Source organism: Pomacea canaliculata, linkage group LG7 (assembly GCF_003073045.1).
Source record: "Pomacea canaliculata isolate SZHN2017 linkage group LG7, ASM307304v1, whole genome shotgun sequence".
Taxonomy (NCBI): Eukaryota; Metazoa; Mollusca; class Gastropoda; order Architaenioglossa; family Ampullariidae; genus Pomacea; species Pomacea canaliculata.
The window spans coordinates 9,601,958-9,626,552 of NC_037596.1; the positions used below are offsets into that span (position 1 = coordinate 9,601,958).

Here is a 24,595-nt window from a genome sequence, read left to right on the forward strand (position 1 = left end):
AAGACAACAACTTTTTTTTATTTATCCCTTTGAGTAATCCTGATAAAACCACAATATGTCTCACATAAATACTTCAAACATACACGTGCACGCGAGCGCACCACACACACGTGTACACAAATTTACAGAATACAGTGTACACGCACAAAATCAGATCTACCTCAATCATAGTTTTATGCAGAGAGAAAGCAGGTGTGCATTCACATAGGTACATACTTGGCAAACATCTTTTTAAAAGATATATGACCTCGCACATACATGCACACGTACACACGTGTGCGTAAAGAAACGTAGACATATAAGGCCACCTTCAATGTTGCTGATATATCATTTCTCAAAGTAATGAAAGTGTATTGGATATCTCCAAATATTAATTAATTATTCAGTCGTTTCTCCTGTATCACCGTTGCTTATTTCTGTCAATGACCGAATGGTGATAATCAAATAGTCATGCAATGGAGGTCAAACAAGTTGGCACCCATCGCTCTGCAACTCTCAGATTCACCTCTTCCTGAAAGGGCACTGTGGCCAAAAACTTATGATTAAAGTTTCACAACTCAAGGCTAGTGTTTCTTTTCAATTTTGGACGGTGTATAACTCTTTTGTAGTGTATAGAGCTACGGAATGTAAACGGGCGCTCTTGGAATAAAAGAAATAATACACATAAATTTTATTAGTTATTTACATCGCAGTTTCTCCATACTACATTGCGATATTTTCCCTAGAAATAGAGAAAAGGTGTTATCTCTAAACTTAAGAACTAATTTCAGTCAAATTTCTTGTCAGATTCATTTTCTCATTAGCCTCCTCCGCAGTCACCGTATTTTTCACGTAAGACAGATTTTCATAATAACTTGTATTAAACTCCATCATCCCTAAGAACTCGTCCCTCGTGTGGTTGTACAGTCGTTCGTGTAAACACTCCAGTGCCACGCGACTGTAGTCCTGGTAGAACTTGTTGGCAAACATCTCTGGGCGCTTGTCTAGTAAAGGGAGATCACCTGTTGATAAGATGCACACCAAGCGCACTCGCTTGCCTCCCTTGCAAGGATAATCAAACGGATAACCTCCCCAGTTTTTGAAGCGAGTTAGAAATGGTTTGACTTTGGGATCCGTTTCAGGTGGGCCTGGAATGAAATGTTAACAAGCAAGCTGTAGTAATATCAGAGGCGGACTATTTGTCATTACCACAACAGAACACAAAGAATAATTAAAGTCAAGGCAACGACGGCATCAACAGTTCTCACCACAGCTTGGTAAGCTTTAAAAGCTTTTTAAAGCTTTAAAACAGTTAACTTATGCTAGTATTAGTCAGAACAGCATTATAATTTCTGCTGCGCGTTCTGTCCAGAACAGTTAAAGGGACATAATTCTTCAGCCCTTTATTATCTTTTATTCTTCTTCACGCTGCTTAACTCCCCTGCACTCTCATTTAGCGCATGTATGTACAGGTCAGTGTAACTAAGACACTATCTCACCTTTATAAGAACCTCTGATGCCAAGATGAGGGTTGTGGTTGAGAGAGGAAAAGAACGTTTCATCGGGTACATCTACACGTCGAGTCCAGTTGAGAAAGTCTTGAGCGACTGGACTGTGGAGAACGTAGTCCACGAAGTCCCTGTTGACAACGATGTGCACTGACCCCTTCACTGGGGCGATGCCGTGAGGAGGAGAGCCTGCTGATGCCCAGCGTCCTTTGTTAGCCCTAGCAACAGGACAGGAACACCACTCATCTCAACGGGTGTAGAAAAAGTATAAGTATAAGCTATATAAGTTTAAGTATATTATTTGTGAGATAATACATTAGCTCGTTCGAGTATTCCAAAAACAGACCTTTTCACAGTTCCTTCCAAATCGTTGGCCCCGTTGTATGCCGTTAAAATACGAACAAGCTCAAAGTTGGTTCTCAGTGGAAACTCCTGCCCCGTCAGGTTGATGAAATATTTCCATTTCTTGAAGGGCCACAGGTCTTTCATGCAGATCAGTTCTGGTTCCAGCACAGTGAACCTCCCCCACCGAACATCAACACTTCGTGAGGTGAGAAAGACATTATCGAAGCAGTCAGCTATGGCTGCCATTGTGTCACGGTAGGACGGATCCGCCTTTTGGTCGACATGGATACAGTAGACGTTCTGAGGCCGATATATGGCTTGTAAGAGTGTCACCACCTATTGGGCAGGTGAAAAAGTTGATAAGAAGACAACATCAGAAACTTGAGAAGCGATGCTATGAGATGCTCAGAAAAGAGCGATTTGACGTTTAAATAATTTAATAATCGAGCTAAAGATAAGGGAAAATAAGTAAAGCACAAGGCTTAGTTGCGTTGGTAAAGACTGTTGGACATTCTGCAAAACAATTAAATTATCCGAGGTTACTGTTGCAAAAGGCCATGTGCTGCAACAAAAGAGGATTACACAATTTGGCAACTTAGTTTACATGTCGGTCTTCTGGGTGAAGGCTGGATGTAAAACTCTCTTTCTCTTTCTTTTCGCTTTTGATCATTACTTTCACCTGAGTGGAGGCGCGCAAATATATGTGAAAAAATATGTTGGTCATGCTTGATGTCCTCTGCTTTTGATATTGTAGACCACTACACTCTTTTCCATTGGATTCACACTACCTTGGGCCTCTCTGGCACCGTCTTAGGTTGGTTCCACTCCTACCTGTGTCATCGCACTCAGTTCATTAGTGTCCAGGGCTTCACATCAGAACTGCTGCTGGGCTTTGAAAAGAGCCTCAGAGCTCAGTCCTCGGGTCTCTACTGTTTACTGCATCTGTCCAGCCACTTGGCTCTGTGATCCGTCAGTTAGGTTTTCACTATCACATGTACTCCTGCCTTATCTCCTGGCATCTGGCCCAGCTCCACAGCCTGTTTACCAATACTCACTAAACCCTCGACTCTGTCAAACACTGGATGTTTGCGAACAAATTAAAACTCAGTGGGGAGAAAACTGAAATCTTCAAGACAGCCTCTGCACATACCTCCGTCTCCATCACTCACTTTCTTGATTAGCCATCACTTACTCCCAGTCTGTTAGAAATGTCGGATTTCTTTTCGACACATCATTGTCCTTCGACAATCCTGTCAATTCAGTTTGCAAATCTATCTTTCTCGAACTTCGAAAGATATGCCTATTGTGACATCTTCTGTCTGTTCCCTCCACACATCACACGGCCTCCTTCCCCACTGCCCTGGTCTCTTGTGAAGCGTATCAAGCTAGCAAAGGTTTCGTAAATTCACTATGCTAATAATAATCATCATCATCATCATCATCATCATCATCATCATCATCATCTCAATAATAATTGCCGACCTCACAGTTTTGTAAGAAACTGAGCAGGATCTTTTACCTGGTAGGCATCCTTAAAGACAAGGATGCTGTAGGCAAGGGGGAAGTTTTCCTCCTCCTCCGTTAGAGAGCTCATGATGAACCCGTACTCCTGCTGAAAGGTGCTGCAATTCTTAGCAAGCTTGCCGATGTCTTCTACTGTCGGAGGGGCAGGTAATGTTCCTTCAGAATGAGTGAATTCTTCTGCATTTCCAGTGAGTAGTTTGGCGCAGTCTACTTCTTTTACTTTGTGTGGTTTCCAGAGAAACGTCTTTTCTTTTAAATCCTGTTTCAAAATAGTTCAGAATAAAATTCAACCATGTATCTGCTTCAAATGGCGTGTCATAGAAATACATTTTTTTTAAAGAGGAGTACGCTACTCTTTCACCGACAATCAGTATAAGTGAGATTACAATGTTTGATATCGTTGACGCATTATTATTACTCTTTGTGCAGAAATGTATTCAATATAAATCGTCGTATCTCTGTAATCTTTGTGGCAAATACCACACAAACACACTCATATATGTGTGTATATATATTTCTAAGAGCATTTAAACTCAGCTAACCAAAGTCAAGTCTTCCCGAGTCGTCGAAGGCGGGTAAAACAAAGAACTGCCAATGAACGTCCACCTGTTGTTATCCGCGGATCCATCTGCACCAACAAAACATTCACCTGTGTAAAGAAGAATTCTAAAGAGGGCCGACACGTTCATCTGCCTTTGAAAGCTTCTATGAGACAATCTCCACAAGTGAACCTCCGAAGTAAACTGCCTGAGGGCAGCAACACCTCCACCTACACCTCCAACATCACTGCCACAGTAATATAATGGACAGTACTGCTAGTATAACATAAACTAACATAACATAAAGTGCAGTAACATAAAGTGCAGTAGTGTTAGTATTACATACAGGACAATATAGTAACAGGAAGGTTAGTAGTGTTAGCAAAGGACCTCTAAAGTAGTAGAAGGACCTGTAGGGTAGAAGAAGGACCACTAGGATCGCCGGCATGTGTGTGCTCCCCACCTACCTTGCTCGCGTCCTTTCCCGCAACGAGCCACACATTCGGCTTTTATTATTATGGGTAATAAAAAAATTCAGGGTGTGAAGAAGGCAGCAGACCCATCAGTAACTAAATGTCCATTGCCTTGTCAGTGAGGTGGTCTCAGCTTTAGTCTGGGAGGAATTGAGGAGGGGAAACAGCGGAAGGCGCATGAGATCAACACCCTGATAGCAATACTGGGTGGGGCCATGGACATGAGTGTGATGATGTTGGTATTGTGCAATCTTTGCTGTCCTTTCCTGTCGTGCTACCTCCAGAAGGAAGAGATTATTTATAGTTGCCCCTTATCGAGCAACTGGGGTATGTTTGGAGTTCAATCGCGACTGCTTATTAAAAGCACTTTTACGTGTGAATTATGTGGTTAAGTGGTGTACAGATAACATTACACAAGTGTTCGTGACATAAATTAGGTGCTTGAATAGAGGTATCGGGTACGATCCCATTGGACAGAAAGGAGTGGAGCTAAGCAGTAAAAGTATTCCCAGTCCGTGTAAAGTCACCTTCCTAACTCTCAGGGTTCACCCAGCTTTGGTGAGACACGTTGGTTGAATGGAACACCGACTGCCGTCCCTCCCCAAATGAAATGTTGTTTGAAGCGTACCTTCAGCATGCTGCACGCGCATGTCCGCCGACCTGTACAGACAGACGTACACCACGAGCCCTGCAGTACACAGCAGCAGCAGCAGCAGCAGGCGCAAGGGTTTGCTGGCTCTCACAAAGGCCATCAGCTTGCCCTGCACTCCTCGTCCTCCACGTGCCTGCAAGTGCGAGGGTTGCGTCCATCAAGACATCATCATACTACTGCCATACCACAATAGTAACCACAGTAAACAATAGGCAAGTGAGTCAGGCTGCCACTGACGCCTCCAGACAGAAGTGGAAAGTCGTGAAATAAAATGGTTTATAGAGAAACGGGAGGACGACCAAAAAGGACGAAATGTGTCGTATGAAGATAATATTTAGAAATAATTCAAAGTAGTTTTAGGAAAGAAACCGACATTTACTTACGACATAAAATCAGTAAAATAGCAGAAATAGTCAATGAATTTTGTTCTCTATCAATTTTTTATTCTTAAATATCAGGCTCCACTGAAATCTCAGAGTCAGCATCGATGAGCAAAGCTTCCTTTGCACTGGCATAAATTTCATATATTCTTTCTAACTGTCTACATCTGTTATATTGTTACACATTTATCTGTACTGTACATTCTTTCCATGAAAACTCTAGGTTACAGAAAACCCACCAGTTGCAACTTCTCCTCCATATCTACATTAAAGGCACACATATAATTGCTTTCACAGCACATTTTTATTTTTCAGTGATGAAGAACCTGACAACCCTCAGTAACGACTATTGAGAAACATTAAAAAATACCTGGAAGACTTTATTAAGATTTAGATCATTAACAATTATTTCATAACCTTCTATCAAAAGCAAAATTATGATGTTCAGTTTAGTCTGTATAAGTATTTTTGGGATTTTTTAAAAATTCTAATTTAATGAAAAACACGGATATTTCCCTGTCATAATTGCCTACACTTGTTTCTCTCATTGTTCGTCATTACTAAGACTACATAAGCTTTAGGAGAGAAAATACTTCCTGTCTGCAAGCCTCTGCACCTTTACAGTTTATCAACAAATAATAGAATATTTCTTTTACAAAAACATAATTGTTGACCACAGGAGAAATCTTCATGCATTTGAATGTTATAATGACAGTTGTGCCATTTACTGTTATCCTGTACCACGCTACCGCTTTTCAAATACAGAAGAGCCTTTAAAACATTGTCATCCTTCGCAAATAAGCTTTTGTGATTTGTTTTGAGTTTTTATTAGAAATTTGAGAGGCTGTTTTGTACAAAATTCAGCACAAGAAGACCCTGAAAAAATATATAAAAACAACTGATATTTGAATGGAATGGAGTGAGGGGGAGGACTATGGGGAAGACACTGAGACATAACAAGTAATCAAGAAGTTGAAGCCTACAGTTATCACAATACAACCCTTTTGAATTGTATACTTTCCCCATCCCGCATTCAGATTGTTGAAAAGGTTTCACTTTTCAACACATCTGTGTAACTGCTGGATAGGATTGTCCAGTGAGCTCTTGTGTCTGCCAATCTTTGTAATGTTATGTATGGTTTCTGCAGCTGATATATATGAACAGGGATGGTTGGTTGTTTAAGTTTTACCGGGCCAGCAACTAATGATATATCATGACGAGAGAGAGAGTTACATTAAATGGAAAAGGTGAAAAACAAGGTGATACCTAGGAGATACAATAACAGCACCACCACAACATATAAACCAATAAAACAGAAAAGACAGTATAAAAGGGTAGGTAATGTATTATAAAAGTCTGTTGTGGTCTAAAATTCACCATCATGCCAGAGGTTGCGACGGATGCCATCCGAATGGAAGGTGGGGAATATATATCGAAGAAATGGGTTAAACAAATGGGTGTTGTAGTGGCTTGATGACTGTCACAGGATGAGGGACGACTTCCCAGGACAGTAGCACGTCTGACAGGTCAAATACAGAAAAACCCTTTCCGGCAATTGCCACATTGCTTAGTGACATCACACACAAGGCAAGGGACGACTGCCGAGGGACACAGGAAGTGAGGGAAACAGTCACAAGGGTCTTGTCTACGTTTTATAAGGAGGTATCCAGACACGGCGGATGTAGATTAGTCCCTGGAGCGGTAGTTTATAAAGCAGTGTGCTCAGGACCCCAGGTCAGTTGTGAATAAATCACCATCCCCTCTCCCCGTCGCTGACAGCATCACACTTGTCCTGTCGGCCAACAGGTAAAACTCGAGCTTCGGTCGCCGAGTGAAGTCCTCTCCCACACAAATCGAACAGAAGGAGTTAAGTGCAGACCCGTCACTAAACCACAGCGAGAGTTATTGCTCACCTGCTCGCAGTCCCCCTCTTATCTCTTCTTTCGTCCCTCCACCGCCAGCACCATGTCACGTGACTGATACAGACTGAACAACATGGAGGATACTCGTATGATGTCAAACCTACCGTCAGTGGGAGAGTTGAACCGTTAATAAGACAAACCTGTGGACTCTTTGTTAATGGTTGTTTTTGAAAGTTTGTCACTCGACAACAGAAGCAAGGAGGAGAGATCAGTTTGATTTAGAGGAATATTGTATTTGGGGATGCGGATAGCATGGCAGTAGAACACTGACGTTTGGAGCGCGCTGATTCGATACCCGTATGACGCAGCGCATTCCTCATGCCGACCCAGTATGTGTCTAATCTCCTGAAGAACGGACAAAGGAAATCAGAAGAGGAGATGGCACCGCCCTCATAAACAAAGTAACCCACTCCCCATGCTTTTATGACGGAAGGATTAGAACTCCCTTGCACGGAACAATCGCTCAGAGTTTGGCACTCTTCCACATTTTTAATTCGACTTAATGGTAATAGAATAATTAAAATGTCCTTGGGCGGTTACTGTTGAGGTTACTGTTCAGACCAAACTTAATGATGGGAAGCTTTGACCGTTAATGTTCCTTTAATTGTAGTCTGTGTGGAGAGGTTGTCTGTAGAACCCGAGGACTGTGAAGAGTGTTGACGTTGTTTACCTTGTCCTAAATGTCAAGAAAGGGAAGGTAGACAACGATTGTCGGGTAGATGTACGACATGTGCAGGTGTAGATGTACGACATGGGCTGCAGCAAATTTTGCACCACGTGTTGCACCTGCGGCTGCACGTTAAACGTTCTACGTCAGACTAAAAGTCACTGAATCAGCCAACGACCACCTCCACCGTGTATGTCACCGGCTGTCCAGTGTCGTGACCCTCAATCAGTGGAAAATGTCGTTTTTCTCGGTGCACTGCATTTGTTCTCACCTTCCTGCTGGCGCGTGATGACCTCAACTCTTCCTCTCGTTTGTAAACTTATTACAGCTCAACGACTCTTTGGTTTCTTTACACCTTTTCTTCAAGATTTGTTTACTTTGTTAAAATAACAAACTCTCAGTAACTTTTCTGCAAGTGCAGTTTGCACGGTCGTCGCTTTCTGTAATGAATGTAGAAAACCAAATGTAGCTATTGTGTACACAAGGTGTGTTCTGTACATCCGGGCATTGGAGTGTAGCTCCCCGAGTCATGTTCACATGATAGTGTGGCATTGTTGAACAGTTGATCTCTCTCTCACCTGAGGCTTTTTATTAGTGTTTGTGTGTGTTGGAGTGAGAGACTGAATGTGATAAATGTGCGTATTTGTTGAATCTTGTTTCGCGTGCTCACCGCCGGATTCATTTCCCGCTTCTTGATTTGTGGTTTACGGCGGCTGTATTTTACTTTTACGATCTTAACCCTGTAACAGTACTTCCCTCCCTCTCTCGTTATTGTGAGGTGACAGTGCCGCGGTGACAGCGCATCAAAAAATAACAATAAATGTTAAAAATCAATCTCTCTCTCCTCACACACACACACACAACGCTTGAACAAACCAGCCATTGTTATGCAATTAACGGAAATTAGTTGGACGCCCTCGTAGAAACATTGAGCTCTGAGCTCTCAGTCAAACAAATGTTTTTTATCTTGAAAACCTTCCTGGCTTGACCTAGATCATGGCAGCCTAGTAACTTGAACCTGTTCATAATGAGAGCGATGTAGTCTTTGTATGAAACTTCTCTCTTCTCTCTCTCTGAATGATCTCCCTAGAAATGTGTAGGTTCTGTCTTCTCTCCTTTTTGTTAACAACTTTGTTCTTGGTACACAAGCCTTTACTAAGAGTAAAGATAACAAAGGAAGAAAAGAAGGTGGAAGGAAAAGGGCGAGGCAGTGATGCTTGTGTAACGCGTGTAACGGGCCTGTTGGTCACATGACCGGCGTGTGAGCGAGCTGCTGCACTATCTCACTGACTGTATCCCTATCTTACTGTATCCCTATCTCACTGTATCATTATCTCACTGAATGTATCACTATCTCAGCTGGTGTACACTAGAGCAGAGCTAAGGGATGTTTATTCACCGAGATTTCCTGTCCGTCGTTATGACAACGCCGCCCTTCATCAACAGAGAGAGTAAACAATGCGTCCTTAATTACCCATATCTTATTTATCTCATGCAAGCATGTCAAGAAGGCCTATCATCCGAATACTGAAAGTGCAATGATAGGAGGACAGTTCAAGAGGATACAACTCTACAACTACCAATAATCAAAATAACTGTCGTTGCTAAAGAGCAACTCCAGGTATTGAGACCACGTGACGTACCGTCTCTACGTGAGCAAGAGCTCAGGGATCGTAACCAGCGAGATATTGAGAGATTGCCGACAAAACAAGGGAGCGCCCTCTAGGTCCCGTCAATAGAACCATGACTTGTCACACATGCAGTTTAATTAACTTGACTGCAATCATTACACTCACTGCGGAATAAAGTCAGCGTCAGGTGTCGGGACTAAAACCAAGAGTATATTGTGTTTTGAAACAGCTTTCAAGCAATCATATTGGTTTACAATAAGCAGCATCAAATGCTAGTAATTTTCAAGTTGTAAAAAAATGAAGATAGAAAGAAAGAGAAAATGCTAGTAGAACCAATTTAGAGTGTAAACAATAACAATGTTTGAACTCTCTATCAGTGGGTCTAATAGTCAGTGTTTCTACAACACATTGTGGTTCTCTGTGAACTAAACTGTCATATGTCTAAATATTACAAAGAAATTAGATTCTATGAACTACAGTATAGAGAAATCATCAGACATTGCCTGTGAGCCAAAGTGAGGGATGTCAGACACTAATGATTATGAACTTCAAAGTAGAGAGAAAGTCTCAGACACTGTCTCCAAGCTGAGGTATAGGAGAATCTCGGACACAATGTTGGTATTACAGTATCAGGTGAATCAGATACAATGTATTACAGTATCACATACATGCTCCTGTACTTCTACTGACCTCATCCATATGAACCATTCTCTGTGTTGACTTCAACATCCTGTCGGAGCTCTGTCCAGTCACGAAGAGACGACGAAGGAAGCCAGACGACGATGGTGGTGAGACCTGCTGACTGTAGCTCACCCAGTTGTCCCACACAAAACGTGGATGTCTCGGCTTCCCCACCCTCTCATTACAATCACTTTAAGTTCCTGTTGGTCCCGTTCAGGTTCCGCCTACCTGCCGCGTTACCTGCCGCGTTACCTGCCACCCCACGTGACTGACGTCGCCGTGCAAGCCTCGTGAACAAGTTGTAAAACTATCAAGCAAGCTGTGTGGTAGTGAGGACCTAGAGCCACATCTTCTCCACTAGACATCAACAGTGTCTCCCGAGTCTCTTGAGCGAAATGTGATCGTCGCCGCGTGGTGCAGCGTCCACCTCTGTTATCGGCGTCACGTGGCCGGTCGCCTCCATTGTCGTTGGCGTGGACTCAACGGCGAACGGTGTCAGCTGCGGCGTTATCTACGTTCGCGTTAATGGGCTACTCAGCAAACAGAATTGCAAATCTTGGTATCCCATGACGGTTTGGTGACCTTCCGATAGATAGCATGTCTGTCCCCGAGCGCCTGCTGACCTCTTCATGATTCATATACGTCATGTGCTTTGCCGATCAACTCTCCCACCCTTCTCTGGCCAACTGCACTTGGACATATTTTACTAGAGGAATGATGATAAACAAGAACGAGACAAGCCAACATTTTCTAGTGATTTCTGGAGGGAAATAGAAACAACCTCTGTACCTAGTGCTGCAATAAGAGGCAAGGTAGAGTGTTTGTTTGCTGACCTGCATGCTGGATATACTGTTCACCTGTGCATTGTCCTTTCATTGTTAGTGCCACCAGCGTCAAAGTATTGTTTTACAATCTCCCAATGACTGAGAACTAGGTCTCAAACCAGACTTTGCAGGCAAAGTCTGAAGTTTTATAAATGAATACAACGAACAGGTTTAGGGAAGAATTATTAAAACCAAAATAATCGTCTGTCGGTTCATGAAGAAAAGAAGACAATTAATAATTTTGTTCGTGTTGTGAAGTCGATGAAGTTGGTGAACAAGGTGACATGGACCAGTAGGAATGACAACTACTTTTTTGTCAAGAGTTACTGTCTTTATGACTCCCATAATATGCTCTAGTAGGCTCTAATTACACCTGAGAGACCAAAGATGATTGTTGTATTATAGAAAGAGACCAGGTCTGCGAGTGGAGATGTGTAACTGTGGTTACATTACAATTAAAACGGACAGAAATTCTAGAAGCAAGCGGTTAGTTAGAAACAACGTTTATTTAATTTATAAACGACTATAACTCTTATTAGAAGTGGTTGAACCAATCCACAGACAGTTTTACAGCCTCTCAGCAATTAGACAAGAGGACATGTGAGCAATCTATTATTGGCTGCCACTCAGCCCCTCTCAAGTTTATCAGTTATAAAATTGTTCTAAGAAATTTAAAAGCTTGAAATGATTGAATGAGTCTTGAGATAATAAATTAACAAAGATATACTGACATTGACGTATTTAATAGAATAAATAACTCATTATTTGATGGAAACTAAATAGCTGTTTGTTCTTTTGATGGAGGAGTACTGTTTAAGAACTCAGGATGTTTTTTTGTGTAAAGGTTGTTATATTCAATGCTTTAGATTTATTTTTATGTGAAATAGTAGGGCGCCTTGATCTTTTAAATAAGCAAAATAAAACAAAAACTTAATATGCATAAAATTTGGAAAATTCGTTATAAACCCAACCATTATCAAACAGCACTCTTTATCGTGATATAAGTCTCATCTGTCCAGGTGTGAAATTGTCTATTTACCTGTTGGTTCATGCGAAACAAGGGCACAAATCCAACACTGGTGGCTACGTATGGTCGGTTGTATGGTGATGTTTATCACAAGACAATCTTCTGATTATGGCATTAAATAATTAACAGTTTTGATAACTGATAAAGATGAGCAAACGTTTATTTTAGCTGAACAATCGTTCCGTTGGTTTGGTCCTTCAGTTTGATTGTTGTTACCGCATGATGTGGATGCTGCAGAGAAGCTATTACTTGAGTGTGACAACCAGCCGAGACAGAGACATCACGTGCTTCAGTATGTGTGCATACTTCAAAGTAAACTTAAATATGATATAGCCACATTTTCAGCATTTCTATACTTTTGTGTGTGAGTTTATGTGGTTTTCTTCCATCACGTGTCAGATGCTCTCGATTCAGTCTCGATTCAGTTTCTTGATATTTATTCACTAAATCAAAGATGACAAGCGTACTGACTGCGGAGAAGGAGTGATGGTAAGGACAATTTTGTATATATCGCCCTAAGACATTCTCTCACAGTGGACGGTTGAGCGAACAGGCTATTATGTTTCAGTGATTACTATGTGAATATGTTAATTCATGAAAACCAAAATAAAACACACGTGTACCTGATAGCAGGAAGCCTTCTGGCATAAAGTGCCGACAACAGTTGTGACATTTCAATCTGTCCTCACATTTATTTACTGCACTTACAGGGTCCTTGTCCCCTTCGAGATGTGACTTCTTTCATTGGTCCCACTTCCATTCCTTGCACACACCGTGTCCAGATACAGATAGTACCGTGTGCAAATATAACGCAGTTAGTACCGTGTGCAAATATAGCGCAGTTAGTACCGTGTGCAAATACAGCACAGTAACTATCGTGTGAAAATGGATGCTGGCTTTCATTGCCTAATATGTGTCCTGATTGATATTGCTTTTAAAACCGGGTACATGCCTACACTCATGCGTGGGTACAAAATCTTAGTGTTTGTGAGGTTCCAGGATCAAGTCACCTTCACTCGGCTATTCACTCTACTGCGTGATAAGAGTGCATGACAATGCTGTCATATTCACCAAGTGTCAAGTAACTCAAAGCTGTTATGTAATACAAGCGATAAACCCATCGCGACTCCCGAGAACTGTCATCCGTCCCACGAGATCGAGGTCATGCTGCTGTGGGCTCCTGACGTCATCCGATTCGCTCGAGCATGCGCACTCACTCGCTACGCTCACCTGCCGCTCGACCCACGATGCGAGAATGCAACCGAAACCTCGAGTATAGGATGATGAACAAGATAAGATGACTAAGTTTGATTTATGTTTATATCCAAGGTCCACACTTTGTACAGCCCCTTACAACGCCATTAACCGGGCCATTACACTTCAGAAAGCTGTGGTTCACTAAACACATTTCACTCAGGATCTTTCTTTCAAATCAGTGTCCTATGGCAACACCTAATCAGTGTCCTATGGCAACACCTAATCAGTGTCCTATGGCAACACCTAATCAGTATTTATCAGTGTGCTAATGGGTAAAGGGGGTCGAGGGTTCGTATCCCACTCAGGTGATAGCATTCTTTGACTGTGAGCGTCGTCTACAGGCAACAAGACTTCAGCTTCCTCATCATGGATCAAAAACAATTTCTATCAAGAGTAAGTTCTGTGTCTGACAAAGTCGCTTTGACAGTTGGCCACTTTTGCAGAAATAAGAATTTTATTTGTCTGGAAGCAGAACCGAAGCAAACCTCTTAATGATCTGAAAATTGTCTATCCTCTGTGTGTGGGGTGTGGAGGAGAGGGCGTAAGTAGGTGGCATGTCTGGTCGTAAAAACGGTAATTAAAGTATTAATTCTTATTTATTGCTTTTTATATATCTTAGGTTATTTGACAACCTCATCATGGTGAAATTTAAATGCAGTAAGCAACCAATCCCTATGAGCATTTCTCTGTCCACAAGCGTTCCTTACAGTAATAAAAAAAATGCGACAACTTTGATAATATTTATTAACCTCATATCTTGCAGCAGTGACTGTAGGCGATAGTTTTGCTCGTGGCAGTGACACTTGTATGCTTTCTCCGACTTTCATACCCTTGATACAATCTGATTGAACACACTCCATTTATCTGAAACCCTGATCGAAATGTCCACCGGGTATCGTAGAGTTTGTTATCAGCAGGAAGCTCTCTCCTCTCTCTTCGCATCGTTTCCACGCACAGAATTTTTAAATAGTTGTTATCGGGATCATAGAAAGTACTAACTTCTCTCCTGCCATTTTTTAAATTTAAAGTTGACAGTTGACACAGCAGTGGTCTTTTCCTTAACTACAGACGAGAATAAGCTCATGATAAACATCGCCAGGTAGCAACGGCAGGGATCCGGATGAACGGGATGCAGGTGGAGGAGGTGCAGTCCTTGAAGTACCCGGGCACTGGCGGCGGGGAGGACGTACGTCTCATGATGACAGCAGCGACAGAGACGATGGCCAGACTATATCTATATAACAATATATATAACAATATCTATATAACAATATCCGGGCAACAGAAGTGGCGGCTTCCACACCAAAGTCAGGCTCTACAGTCTCTCCTTGTGACAGTCGTGTGCGGCTGCGACACGTGGATCCTGCTCACTTGATCGGAGCGACAGAAGAAAGTGTTAGAAGTGAAATTGTTCAGGAGACTCCTCTGGATTTCCTACAGAGAACAACTTAGTTCGCAGCCTAGTCACCTGCTCGGTAGGCCCCAGGACTCTCTGCTCGCCACTGACCCCTACTTCCGTTATAACAATCGACGAGTGTGCACTACGCATGCGCTAAATAGTTGACAAAGTACCCTGATTGCTTTTTTCGTCAGTTTTCTTAAGTAAACCTGTATTCCAGAAAGATCTTCACTAATAAAACTGAATGGCTCAACAGTTTAAAAATTACTCTAATGATTCACAAAGACTTCGACCAGGCATGCAGAGCAGCCATGTTCGACACCCCAGTGAACGGAATTCCTCTTGACTTATTAAACGGCTCGTGAAATGTCTACACTCTGACATTCTCCGATGTGGCAGCCAAACGACAACCAATAGGAAGCTGCACCATCAAGTCCCGCTGTGAGTCCCCTCGACCACCTCTCCATCCCCATGAAAAGGTCCTTCATTCCCTCACGCACGACTGTCACCTGATCTACGTTCGATCGAAACTTCCCCAATACTCCCTGCACTGTCTGTGAAATCTCCGCATTGATAAACCCTAGTGTCTCTCCCCCACCCCACAGCCCAACCCTCCCCATCCACACAATCCCCTCACCCCACCTGACACACTTCCTAGCTACTTTGACAGATGTCACACTTTCACAACAGCTTACAAACAAACAAAGCGAAAGAAAGTGATGAAAAAAAGCGGAAAAGAAAAACTGAAAAACAAAAAAAGGATATATATATAATAGAAAATAAATATAGAAATCCTTCAAGATGAGAAATGCAAGAAGGTGCGTTTAAGAAGGAGAGAAAAAAGAAGAAAAGAACATGGTAGAAGCACGGAAAAGACAATAAGAGCAAAGAGAAAGAATGGAAAGGGAGAAGAAACGATATAAAAAGACGACAGAGACTGAAAAAATCAAAAAGATGACAAGGCTTCTGTAATACTGTTCACCAATTCAAACTACGCAATACCTACATACCTTTCTGAGAAATAATAACACCAGAACAGACACTGCTCTCATCAGTCAGGAAAACAATATCATCTTTCTGTTTCACACACTTCAGGATCTCAGTCGTCCTTATTTTCAATGCCACCCATGAACTGACAGGAAAGTTTTATTTCCACAGCCAGCTGTTTGTGTCACTTTGTTTATCAGACTAACACTTACTTTCCTCATAAAGCACAAACAAAAAGTAATTGAGAGAAACAGCTTTCCTTCAAAATCGTTAGACCTGATGACAGAGGTGTTCGTCGGTCTCACGATGTGAGAGACTAGACACCTGCCACACATTAAATAATAGGTGTCTGGTGGTCCTGGACCTCATGCACAGCATCTTATTGACAGCAGACACAACGTCACTGCTGTGTACAAACAAACAAACAAACAAACAAACAAAACAAACAAACAAACAAACCGAAAACATTGGATCCTAATGAGCCTTTAGACGAGTTAGAATTTCCTACAAACTTCTTCAAAAGAAAAAGCAATTATATATTGGAGCGCCTAAAGACAACTTGCTATAGTGTTGTTATAGTGTTGTTATGGTGTTGTTATAGTGTTGTTATAGTGTTGTAGTGTTGTTAAAATGTTGTTATAGTGTTGTTATGGTGTTGTTAGAGTGTTGTTGTAGTGTTGTTATAGTGTTGTTATAGTGTTGTTATGGTGTTGTTAGAGTGTTGTTGTAGTGTTGTTATAGTGTTGTTATAATGTTGTCATAGTGTTGTACTCACCTCCGCTGTCTGTCTACTCTGTGGACTGTCATAAGCTCAAAGCAGAAACAGTTTCAATCCTCCAACATCCCCGTTCACACTTTAACCACAAATGTCTGTATCGTCACCTGCTTTCTTGATGAGTGAAATACACACTCATCATGCAAAATGTTTGGAGGCCTCTTTGGTTCAAAGACAAAGAACACTCGAGTCTGCACAATTGTTTTGTTTACGAAGCAACTGTGTTACCAGAAACCACATGGGTTAAAGGTCAGTCGGTGGTGTAATCACCTAATCTCTTGAGACTCCGCCCTTGACAAAAACGCATTAAACAGCCTTTAAAAAAAACTTGAAAGTGTCGTACTATAGAGCGAGTTGCAAGCTACTATAGACTAGCAAACCCGATTAATTGCTTGTAACGGTGAAGGTGCAGTGCCGACGTCACAAACGCTTACATTGCTCGGATACCCGTATAACTGAACTCTGTTCACCCAGCTGTGTAGTAGCTGACTGTCGAGGGTTGCGAGAGGAAACGGATACAAAACCTCAGGAGATAACCATGGACTCTCGTTACTGTAATGACAGCATTACGTGAAACATTTAGCGCATGCGCAGTGGCACTCAAACCTCGGTGCGCGGCTGTCAGTCCCTTCACCGACACACACACACGTACGTGTAAAGAGAAGGACGAAGAAATCCATTGTTGTGGTATCAAATTGTTGCATCGATTGAAAAAGAAACTGGGAGAAGAAAACACGATATCTTCTGTCATCCCGAGTGATGAAATCCTAAAACTCAGATTGTATCCGGCTGACATTTTGAGCCAGGAACTCTGATAAATGAGCCGTCTACATCCTTAAGATAACATACTATGTAATTTGTTTTTAAAAGTGGGTGGAACTCACAGTAAGAAGAAAAAATTAGCACGTGTAATAAATATTCTTATTACTGAGATAATATAAATACTTACACTGGTCATTATTCTACTGCCTTAAAATGTTATTCTGATGTATTTGTAAACTCAATAATAATAATAATAATAATAATAATAATAATAATAATAATAATAATAAAATAATAATAATAATAATAATAATAATAATAATAATAATAATAATAATAATAATAATAATTGGCTGATTTTACATTTTTAACAGTATTAAAGAAAAAAAATACGCACACACACATATACAAGAGCAGACCTGGGCAAACGCCGGCCCGCCTCCTGTCTCTGACCGGCCCGCCCGCTGGCCGCCCACCAGTAAATATACTATATACAGTATTGGGTAAAACTGAGTTAACTATATTAGTCCGGCCCTCTAGAACCATTCCAGTTTCTCATCCGGCCCCTTGGGAAAATTAATTGCCCACCCCTGGTCTACACACTCTCTCTCTCCCACACACACACAGACACATGCAATTACTGCATACCTGAATAAACCATATCTGTTTTCAGTTTTCACAGCGCTCGTACACGGAAAAACAGAAACAAAGTTGAAGCCTCCGTAGTCGGTGACGTAGATAATCAACAGTCCGTGGTCAGAACAATCAGGTCAGCGCTAATGTTTGTGTTAGCTTCAGGAGTGGAGCTCTCACTAACAGACTGATTAGCAGACAATGAATACAGTGAAGATAATAACTGATGTTAATGGCAGCATTATAAGTCAGTTTAAAGAAACGCAAGACATCAGATTGCTAGCATATGATTCTTTTATAGGACGAAGCGTAGAACCTGTGCTCATGATGGTAGAAATGTTCTCGGCGACACGGGGAGGCTCATTGCTGATCTGCGGTGTTGTGTCCACAGGCTGACTTCCGGTGTCCGCCAGCATGGCTGACTGGGCGAGAAGAAGATCTGATCGCAGGACGGACAACTCTCTTTGCACCTGCAGACCTTGAAACTGTGAACGGAGCGCTTGTGTTTCGCTCGTCACTTCTCTCAACACGTTTGGATGTGGACTGAGAAATAATAATAAACTAGATATTGAAAGTATTTAAACCATTATGTTAGTAAGCATCATTTCTTCTATGTCACTTACTGGTCAATTCTGATTGAACGCTGTCATAGGACACTGATCTAAATGAAATTTATCTAGGGTTATTGTTGTTGACGACAGCTTGTCCTTTCAAGCCTAGGATGTATCAATGAGAAATAAAGTGTGTTTGTGTAGTGTGTTTACAAATACCAGTTTTTCTGTGAACAGATATAACCAACATCGTAACCCTAACTAAACCTAACCCATGCCTAACCCTAATCCCAGTCATAGCTAACCCTAATGCTATCTCATGTGAATGACAGACAGCTAATAAAGAAAAACGCCAAGAACAAGCAGAGAAATAAACAAGTGAAACAACAACGATTTGAAAAGAAAACTAAGCAAAATAACACGCACGCACGCATGCACATTCATCGCTGACATCAACAACATTCCAACGATGCCAGCTCGTACCACTAAACTACAACAGCCCCACTGACACCTGTGATGCTTTTTCGTGGTTTGTTTTTCCCCCAACTTCTTCAAACGTTTTTGCTAAAATGTTCTGGAGATGTTGGTATAAAGAAAAACAATTCAGTGTCCCGAATGTATCTCAGATACCCTTCTGTGGACAGGTATGCAGGTCTGAACCTCGTCTGACTAGACTACTGTACAGAACTAGTCATGCGTGAGATAAAAAGAAGACTGTAATATCTGTGAGAGCGCACAAGAGAAAGACAAGCCTTGACATTGGCAGATGCCGATGTTTAATTATTTCTAAATGCACTTTTATCAAAGGATCAAATGCGCGCACTTTTCACGCAAGACGAGTTTTGTGTTACAGGCTTTTTTACGAGGCTTCTACTGAACATGACTAACTTTAACTGTACTTTACTTTGGGAGGTTGGAGGGGGTGAGAAAGGGTGTGTATGGGAGGAGAGTGGTGACCCCATGAATTTGTTGCTGTTGGTAATGCCCTCCTCCTGTTATGGTATTCCTTGCTTTATGGTCTGAGTCCACATGTACCGGACTGGCTGCGACATCCCTTACATGCTATTGTACCTATATTATGACTGCCATTTAGTTTAGCTACTGTGTATCATTCATAGTGTAGCATACTTGTTCTTGCTCTGTGGCCTTAATGGTAACAGTTTCTTGATGTATGAGTTGTAATTGTTAAGTGAAAACCATACCTTGACTATTATTTTATATGTTTACCCTGTTTATATTATTTGCATGGATTCGAGTTTTTATTTCTTGCCGATATATATACACATAAGTTTTTGCTTTGTTGAAATCTAGATTGTGCATCTTTATGCTGCTTTACTTTCTTTATAATTCTTACGGATTAAGAATGTGTCAGAATGTAGACACCTTGTGTCTGGTTAACTTGCGACAATGCAGTTGATGTTCTCTTGGTACAGTGTACTATGTCTAACCTTCAGACTTCATGCCTACTCGTTCTGTAGTCTTCTTCTTTTTACTCCCTTTCCACCCTCTGTGACTCATAGGGTTGCAGTGACACTGTAGCGGGGGTTGTTTGACACAGGGTGTGGTTGCTAGCCCCACACCCAACCTTCCTCCTTCATCCAGGCTTGGGGCCGACAGGTTAGCCGGGGGTTCCCTTGTTCTGAAGACAGTCTAATGTATGACTCATTGCTGTCATTAGACCTTGTCAATACAAACTATTTTACAGAGCACGTATGCACCTTTTCTATACAGCTTTGTTGGTTTTTTTTCACGATGCAGCAACGATCTCTACCTGTCCTAACCCTAACCTCCTTCCTACTTTTATCTCACTTTCCTAAACATCCGTGCTCTCCATTTTTACCAACTACGGTGCTAAATCGTCTTTATGGGAAGGGACCTTTCTTAACAACAACACCTTGCTTGACCGAACAGTCATGACAAGCAACTCAGTAGTAACTGTGAAGACCTGCCGGCTAAATGTTGTCTGCGTGTGTCGGTGTACAAACCTTCATCGCTGTGCATTGGACATTGTTACAAAAAACACTTGTTCCAAACCATTCTGCATTCTTAAAGATCAGTCACCTGAGTATTTTAAATATATTTTAATTACTGTTCTTGACAGCTTGCCAGACTAATCTTGACCATGGAAAATGATAAGTCGAGAGGTAAGAGCAATATGAAATTGTTGAAAATTGTTGAAAAATATAACATAAACTAGACACAGTTACATACACAGCATGCACGGAAATAATCGTCGAGTACGTTCAGTCAACAAACAATTCAGTGAAAACAATCTAGTCCTGAAAACTTAAAACCCTCTGGAAGGTGTTTAAAAAATATAATGCTTACGACACACCAAGTTAAAAAAAAGTTTCAGAGTAAAACCTCACACAAACATTAAAAGTCAAAGAGCTAAAGAAAATATATGAGACATTAAAATGGTAATTCATGTACTTTTGTAATATGGAGAAAGAAATTATTGTATTGAGCATATATTTGAACAATCCCCCAAGACAGTTTGAGTGACGGGCCCGCATCTCTCCACGTGTTTACCCGGAGACCTGTCCTGGCAGACTGACACAACTGTTGCCAGACAAGGAACAAACGATTGAAATGAACAAATGAACGAAGCCATCTTGTCATGAACTTTGAACGTTGATGATTGGTTGAGTTTCATGCTATTAATTTTAATGCCTAGTGCATTACCGACTGTAATGAGTCGAATATTAACCTGGCACAGTATGAGTTTCTGATATGGGGCTATTAATTTGTTTGCATGAGAACAGTTTCATGTACAGTCAAATCTCGCTACTATGCCACCCCGCTACTATGCCACTCTCGGTATTATGCCACTTTTGCTCGGTACCGACTATAAATTCCATGTAAAAAAAAATTTACTATGCCACCCCAGACTCTCGCTACTATGCCACTTTTGTGTGATTGTCAAAAGGCACAAGTTGTGAAATTCCGCGCAGAGCTTGACTATTATACTGTATGGTAGTGTGGGACATCGCAGTTAGGTGGGATGGAACATAGCACGCACACAGGGAGGGTGGAGGCTGGCGATGAGGGGTGGTCGCTGGCCGGGTGACAGTCACGTGACAGGGAGAGCGGGAGGGGGTCGACTAGCGACAGGATGCAGGTGCGCGGATGTGGTTGGAAGGGGTGGAGGATGAAGAGGTGAGGGGGAGAATGAGAGGAGACAGCTAGCGAAGCCGACGATTCTTGAGAGCTTTGGACCAGACCTGGGCAAAGGCCTCCTGTCTCTGACCGGCCCGCCCGCCAGTATATATACTATATATACAGTATTAGGTAAAACTGAGTTAACTATATTAGTCCGGCCCTCTAAAACCATCCCAATTTCTCATGCGGCCCCTTGGGAAAATTAATTGCCCACCCCTGTACAAGAGGGACAGAGAGGGAACTTAGTTTTCATTCACTGTTTTCTAACATTAACAGAAGTTTGTCTGTACGCAGTTTAATTATCATAAAAAAACACTGTGCAGTCAAACAGAAATGTGAGTACATTATTTGTAGCAGTTATTTGTAACATTTATTTGTTTAAAAAGTTTAAAACTACTAAACTGGGTTAATGTCGAGCTTACTAATGGTGTGTGTTTATGTGCTGGTGACTATACAGTTCACGTGATGTGAGTAAACAACACTCATTCTCTCCAACCGCCTCTCGCTCGTCCCCTCCTTGCACCTGGGGGATGGAGAGACAGTAGCAGCCGACAGATGCTCGTCTCTGGCAGGACACAGAGGGTGGAAGACACACACGCAGACAGAAGGTGTGAGCTCTGCCAGGCGCTGACGTGGGAAAACTACAGTCGTGGCCGGGTGTGTGTATAGACCGTTGCCTCTTTATTTTTTCTTACATCACAGGAGCTGTCATCGCTGGTGAGATGAAAGATGTGGGCGGGTATCGACACGCAAGGTGCGCGAGCTAAGCGGTGCATGCGTAGTGACGTCACTCAACAGGTAAACACAGAGACAGAGACAACCACCGTCTGCAGGGCAACGGAAGGTAGAGGTCACGTGACCAACAGGTGTTTCTTCGCCTTTTTCTTTTGGTAGTTGCCATAGTGAGTGGGTGTATGTGAATAATAGATACTATTTATAAAGATAGGAATGTGTGTGACAATCTTTGATACAATATTTTCCTTGCGACTCACTCAAGGCATCTTCATCTCTTAGTCATTGTAACTGTCGTTTTAAAGGAGAGCTAAACACTTTCCTTTAGAAAATCCTAAAGATGATGGCGACAAACGCCAGTGGCTCCACTTTGTTCAGAGGTCTGTATTATAGTGTGGATGCTGATTTCTGCTTCGTTCAAACCATCTTTGCGAACTTCGTGCTCAAGAATTTCAAAATATTTCACAAGCGATTGTTATGTCCCTTATACAGTACAAGCAACTCCCGAACTTTCAGTAAAACAAAGAGATCTTCTTCACATAGCAATGCCAAGTATACAAAACCACGAGCTATTAAAACCAACAGGTAGAAACGCTCAAACAAAGATCAGAGGGGTGGAGGTAGCTGGCAGGACATGGAAGGACACCCAGGACCGGGTGCGATGGCGGGGTAGTTGTGGCTCTGTGCTCCACTGGGGGTGGATAGGAATAATAAAAAGATCATCTACAACGACTATTGCTGGGACAACACCCAGGAGGCTGTTATCAAAAAGCACAGCTAAAGCTTCTCTACCTTCCTAACCCTGCTGTGAAAGTCTGGTGTATGGAGTGACATTATTATCTCATTATTAATCAGCTTTAGCCGGCGATGATGGAGCACAGACTGGGGTAGCAGCACCACCCAAGGTCCGGCTTTGTGAGCGAGCGTGAGATTGTGATTTGTGTTACACCCAGCAACATGGTTACACCATCACATCCGCTCTGAGGTCAGGACAGACTTATTCTCTTATCTTTCTTACTGGTTTTACACTCACAACCACACGTTCAGAACCTTCACAAGATTTAGTCTTGATACTTCAGAAAATGTGGTTCATGTTACGACTTTGGGTCCAGGGTAAACTTCAAATATAAAAATAGTAATTAAGATAACGGAGTAAGTGCCAGTAATGTCGGAAACCAACAATTTATTAACACAATAAACGCTGTCAGGGACACACAGTCAATGAGGGCAATACACACCAGCAAACACTGTGTCCCACGTGTGTTTTTCTCACAACAAATCACCAAGATCTGTCAACGGGCTCCACGTTTTCTAATGTCGGGAGTTTTGATTATCTCTAAGGAGAGGCAAGAAAAAGCTACTCCAGGAACATACCAGCAACAGCTAATAAATAACAACAGTCCCGGCATTACACGTCCGTTACATAAGTTACTCTCATAAAACCTCTACATACAAAAGTTTATTCTCCATTAGTTCAGACTATCTAGTGCTGCAGTCTCTCAAGTTGAGAACCGCAGCTGGTGACACCAACATCTCAGACAGGTGTTCGCACGCCAGCACTTAGAATAGTCACAGATCACACGCCACGTGTATGTGCGAGCACACACACTCACAAACACAACCACACATATATCCCCTTCAGTTCTCTCCACTGTTTGTATCGCCGGTGTTATCGACTCGACGATCCACTGCAGCTGGTGCAGCTGGCTACGCAGGCACTGCAGACTAATGAAGGTGACGTCACGACTCCTGTAACCTTTGACACCTGATGTAGACTATGCAGACACCGGACTGACGAGGCCGTCGTTACGACTTCTATCATCCTCTCGTCATTTTGTGAAAGAAACTTTTCTTTGAATACTTGTTAAATACCTGTAAATATTCTGTATATCTTTGTTTTTATTGTTGAATTAACAAATAAGGAAAAAAACGTGTCTGGACACGTTGGGACACGCAAGCAAGATGGCACAAGAGCGAAAAATGATTCTAAACCAGATATTTGTTTATTCTTTCTTTCTTCTCTACTCTGATTGATGTTGGTTGGAAGCCATGAGCTACCCACTCTCTAGACAAACTACATGACCTATGAGAAGGCGAGGGTGTGGTGGACAACACTAAGTCTCTTTGCCGTACGGACATCCAGTCACAGCGACAGGGTGGACCATCTTCGTGCCTGCGTGTATTC

At 42.0% G+C, this 24,595-nt stretch overlaps 1 protein-coding gene across 3 annotated transcripts in view; it reads right to left on the reverse strand.

Moving 5' to 3' along the window:
* Positions 1-108: 108 nt before the first annotated feature.
* Positions 109-24,595, reverse strand: part of LOC112568892 (beta-1,3-galactosyl-O-glycosyl-glycoprotein beta-1,6-N-acetylglucosaminyltransferase-like) — a 29,913-nt gene continuing 5,426 nt past the window's right edge. For 2 of the 3 annotated variants that reach the window (XM_025246407.1, XM_025246406.1), the window contains exons 2-7: positions 4,997-5,153; positions 3,899-3,984; positions 3,352-3,615; positions 1,834-2,168; positions 1,479-1,705; positions 109-1,127 (exon numbers count right to left, since the gene is read on the reverse strand). In XM_025246407.1, the coding sequence (XP_025102192.1) occupies positions 754-1,127; positions 1,479-1,705; positions 1,834-2,168; positions 3,352-3,615; positions 3,899-3,984; positions 4,997-5,120 (1,410 nt within the window). In that variant the 5' untranslated portion in view covers positions 5,121-5,153 and the 3' untranslated portion in view covers positions 109-753. Of the gene's footprint in view, positions 1,128-1,478; positions 1,706-1,833; positions 2,169-3,351; positions 3,616-3,898; positions 3,985-4,996; positions 5,154-10,310; positions 10,928-24,595 lie in introns of those variants that run through there. The other variant, XM_025246404.1, reaches the window with a different exon arrangement.